At 39.4% G+C, this 4,922-nt stretch overlaps 1 protein-coding gene across 1 annotated transcript in view; it reads left to right on the top strand.

The window, feature by feature from the left end:
• Positions 1-1,763, top strand: part of PSMB1 (proteasome 20S subunit beta 1) — a 6,812-nt gene extending 5,049 nt beyond the window's left edge. The window contains exons 5-6 of the mRNA XM_042025186.1: positions 52-158; positions 1,486-1,763. Of these exons, the coding sequence (XP_041881120.1) occupies positions 52-158; positions 1,486-1,671 (293 nt within the window). The 3' untranslated portion in view covers positions 1,672-1,763. The remainder of the gene's footprint in view (positions 1-51; positions 159-1,485) is intronic.
• The last annotated feature ends 3,159 nt before the right edge of the window (positions 1,764-4,922 follow it).

Below are 4,922 nucleotides of genomic sequence, written 5' to 3'. Positions count from 1 at the left end.
TTTTTTTTTTTTTTTTTTTTTTTTTTTTTTTTTTTTTTTTTTTTTTTCCAGGGAAGGGAGCAGTTTATAGCTTTGATCCGGTGGGCTCCTACGAGAGAGATTCTTACAAAGCAGGTGGATCAGCAAGTGCCATGCTGCAGCCTCTGCTGGATAACCAGGTAAAACAGCTTGTTGGGTTTTGTTTTGGTTGTTTTTTTCCTTATCTCAGTAAACATTTGCGACATTCAGATCAATGTAGCTTAACTTCTGGGGAATACTACTTTTGAGAGAAGTTTTAAATCTGTTACAGGTAGGATTTGTTAATCTGTACATTTATAAATTATGTGACTTTACTTTCTCAGGAGAAATCAAAGTTTTGCTTTGGGATCTCTTCAGGTTTTTAATACGTTATTAATAGTGCAGTGCCTGTTTAAAAGACAGAAATGTTTTAATTGGGGAGTTTCTCATAGAAGTTGTTTGGAGGTTTTTTTCCTGGGTTTTGGGAGTCTTTTCTTGGCCAATAAAATATGCCTGTTACTTAGCATGAATTAATACCAAATTAAGAACACAGAATTAATACATACATTTTATCATTTAACATACTCTTGGTTAAGTCTTCAGTTTTATACAACTCAGATAACCATTTTCCACTAAGAATGTTCTTACATAAAACTGCTGGAAACTTATTCAGCTAAATCTGTCTAAAATACTTGAATATTTTCATATTTAGTTGAAGCTGTTAATGATTGAATGGGAGAGATACCAAAACATGTTTTACTCGTTTTAATTTTTTGACATTGGTGTTGGTATTTAGTCACTTGAGCCTGATGTCAACACAACTTTGTGCTTACAAAAGTGGTGAGCATTCTTGACTCTTACTTGAGAAAGGAATAGAATCTTTCCTTTTTTTTTAAACTTTATTAACTGAAGGAAATATTTTCTGCAAAAACCAAGTTGTCATAAGCAATTTTTTATTGCTTATGGGTTTCAGGAAAAACATGTGACTCTTCTCCTTTACCTGTTCCGATGCTTAAGTTGGCACTTACATTTATGAGCTAACTTACACTATTTAGTAGGACCAGATGTGTTCCAATATAGACTTAGTTTTGAAGTCTAAGTATCTTAAGGAATATTTGCTTTTAAGAAATGTTCCTAACTGGAGCTGGCCAGAGAAAAAAGCTCATGTGCAGTTCTGATACTGCCGACCCAGTGAGAAGTTTGTGAGGAATTGGATCAGATCCAAATGTTCATTGTGATCTTGTGTATGCTGAATGAGCAGGAGGAGCTTTGCTGGCTGTGCATTGGATGTGCTTCTAGTTAATTTTCTAAGAGTACTGGTATTGGCAAAGCTCTCAACTATAAACTGTGTGGAGAAATGCGTTTTCAGCTTTTGGTTTTTTAAAATAGACAAGCCATTTTTAGTAATTCACCTAAATCTGTTCATTCTACTGCAGAGACTGAAACAGTTTTCATAGATGGATAAAATGCATTTTCATCTTTTCTTAGATTGGCTTCAAGAACATGCAAAATGTGGAACATGTACCTCTGACCCTGGAAAAGGCTTTGCAGCTGGTTAAGGATGTCTTCATTTCTGCTGCTGAGAGAGATGTGTACACTGGGGATGCACTTAAGATTTGCATTGTCACAAAAGATGGAATTAAAGAGCAAACTATCCAGTTACGAAAAGACTAATTCAGTTCGTGTGTAAGCAAGTAATGTATGATGTACGATTTACCTGTGCTATGAAGACATTTGTCTCATTAAACTTTTTTCAAGAAGTTCAACTACTCTGCTGCTGAATATTTTGTCTTTGTTAGAAGTAGTAGTATTTTTTAGAAACCAGAGCAGTTCATGGTAAGGAAGCAGCTAAAAGTTACAATTCAGTTTCCTTATTCTCATCTTAATCTATTGATCAGTCTAATTCTAATGCAAATTCAATCCCCTTCTCACACTCCCTTATGCTGCAATATGAGGGAGTTTAAACTTAGTAAAATTTAGGTTCACAGACTATTCTGATAATTCTTTCAGTTCAGCCTTGGTTTAGTGAGTAAAGCATTTTCTCTGTTCATGCTGCCTTTTTTGCACTTCATAGCTTGCTTTTCCTGTCTTCTCCTTTATTTCTCTGACATGTTGTCGTGACATTTGACTTCTGTGTACTTACTTGCAAAGACTGTATGGGTCACCTGAAACCAGTATCACTGTGTTAGAGGGAAGAATGCTAAATGGAATCTTTCAGAGTTTGGTCCTGGACTCTGCATCTGGGCTCACTTCTGTGTGTTTCTGTTTGGTTAATGCCCAGAATTTGAAGCGTTGTCCCCTTCTGGCTACTGATGGCAAATAACTTAGTCTGGAGATTCCTTGAGTGCCTTTTAATGCCTGGGGCTTTTGTTAGCCCTACTACTGCTTTTGATTCTTGGGAAATTGCATCAAGCGTAGTTTGTTTCATGTGCTGTATCACGTCCCTGGAACTTGCCTTCAGTACTAGGACCTTTAGAAAAATGGGGCTGCATCATCAAGGGTTAGATAATTTTCTCTTGTCCAAGAATCCTTTCACAGTCTGTAGCTCTTTAAAAAAAGACATATAAAATATCTTGTTGCTTGAGGTGGCATAGTTGCTCCTTAAAAGAACAATCTTGCTGATGTGCTTGACCCTATGGTAGCCTTGTCTCCTGTTTGGATGTGTGTTTTGGGTACTATGTGTTACTCTTAGCTCTGGCTGTCTTCACCAGCGATGGTAGTCTCAGGCTTCCTAGACAGTTTAGATAGTGGGTGGCATTTTGAACAGTAATCGAAGAAATAGTGCTTTTAAACAGACTCTGGCTGTGTTAAGGAAATCCACCAAGTTTCCCAGAGCATTTGTGAAGGCACTTGACCACTGGGTGCCAGTGTTGGGCCGAGTAAGGAGGGAACAGCTCGTTCCTGGGTACTTGGGCAGTAAGAAAGGCACACAGTGTCTCAGTCTGCTGCAGGTGAAGTCCCTTGGTCACACAAGTCAGAACTTCCAGACATGTTCAGGTGTCTTAAGGGGATGTTTAACATTATTTGCAAGAGTCATCTTAGATGGACAAGGTTGATGGTATAAATGACTGCAGCTGTATGCTGTCTGTACTGAGCAAACGTCACGCAGTGCAGTAATTCTAAGAACAGAAAGCCTGTGCCTATTTAAAGTACAAATCAGCAATACCGAATTTAAATACATGCTTTGTGACTTCTGTAAAATTAAGTTAAAGCACCTTAAGCTCAGCTGTTTCTGATACCAGATTTATGTTGAATTGCTCAAGTGTTTCACAAGAGGCTGTTAGAGCTTCATGCAAAGTTGTTGAAATCTACTGAAACTAAGTAATGTTTCAGTTGCAAAGAAAAGCAGGAGAGGCTAACAGTTTGACATGCCTGCCTTTGGGATGGGTCTGTGTGCAATATTTGGGGTCTAAACAGTGAAGGGAAGAGCAACAAACAAGGGGAACTATCTAATTTCTACATGAACTAATTTAACGTTCTTGCAGGATGCCAGATGTGTAAGAGAGTTGCAGTGATTTAACTCAAAAGTTTCGATAAATTTGGCTGTTCCTATATTTAAGGGTAAATTTTACATCCAAAATAAATGCATGTTGACAGGTTTTAGGAATTACTGGCTTTAGTTTGATGTGGCTAGGCTTGCCTCTCTAAGTTCTTTCAGGAGAAACACAAGGTGATTAGAATTTTCAGGTGTCCTTTGCAGACTCAGAAGAGGTACAAGAGCAGGTACCTGATTTCCTGACACTGTCAGTGCTGTCCTGTTGGTGCACTTGTGCCGATGTGAGATGGCTGTTTTGTCTCCTTTTCAGATTTCCCTGCAGAATACATCTAGCTGAAGAACCAGCAGGGAAAGGATGCTTTTTTGCAGGCCCATTGGACTGAAAATGCCAAATTTCTTTCACAGAAGAATGTAGCACTGTGTTCACTCCCTTTGTGGATGGGTTTGGAACCAGTGAGATGGGAAGGTTTGTTTCCCCCATTTTTAACTTTCCAGTTATGCCCTCCCCTGATGTCATCGACTGCTTGTGCTCAGAGTGAGGAGTTGCAGGAGTGACAGATGTGTGAGTACAAAAGTATTCACAGGCTGCTCAGCTAAAAGTTACTTGCTTATTAGTATTAAAATATCCCAACGTGTCAGATGTGTATTACAGATGAAAGGCACCAAGATGTTTTTTTTTTTTAATCCATCAAGTTCCCTATCTCTGTTTGTGAAGCTTGTCATCATCTCAGGATGAAAGATGGGAAGGCCCTTACTGTCTGCAGCTCTCCTTAGTTCCATGCCTGTACTTCCCATGTGGGAGTCAGCTCAGTATTCATCTAGCACTGTGTCTACAATGTAAATTAACAGTTTATGAAGCATTTTGAGCCTTACTGGGTTACAGAACTGTCTGGGCAGGCTATAGAGGTGCAGCTGGGCAAAACCATTGTAAATGCCACTTAGGGTTACTAGAAGGAAACGTCTGGGTTTGACAGATCTACTTGGGCAGGGATTAGATGTCTTTAGTACAATTTTGTGTAAGAGAAAGAAGGGAGAGCAAAAATATTCATCTTGCAATCCTTTTCTTAATTTTAAATATGTTACGTGTACCTTCGAGAGAGGGGTGTGCTGCAGGATTGGAATAACCTTGTAGCGAGCACTTCTAACTGTGAGGGTGTGTAACAAGAGCAGTGTAACGCTTCACCTGCAGCAGTACTGAGGGCCGCCCTAAGGTGGCAATAGCTGCTCGCTGTCGCAGACCTCGGCACAATTACACACGGGGTGGGTGGAAATAGCCACACATACTCCCAGTGTCCCACTGTCATGTGCTTTGTGGTACTGTTTGTTGAGGCGAGGGGAGGCTTTATTTTGATCTCAGACAAATGGCTGTGTACCCTTGCTTATGTAAAGGACTGTACAAGGTCAGAATCAGCCTTAAAAACTAGGTTTG

The sequence above is a fragment of the Corvus kubaryi genome, unplaced genomic scaffold, assembly GCF_017639235.1.
Source record: "Corvus kubaryi isolate FWS band 111438036 unplaced genomic scaffold, C.kubaryi_AGA036_p1.0 37266, whole genome shotgun sequence".
Taxonomy (NCBI): Eukaryota; Metazoa; Chordata; class Aves; order Passeriformes; family Corvidae; genus Corvus; species Corvus kubaryi.
This window is presented reverse-complemented; position numbering and strand designations above follow the sequence as displayed.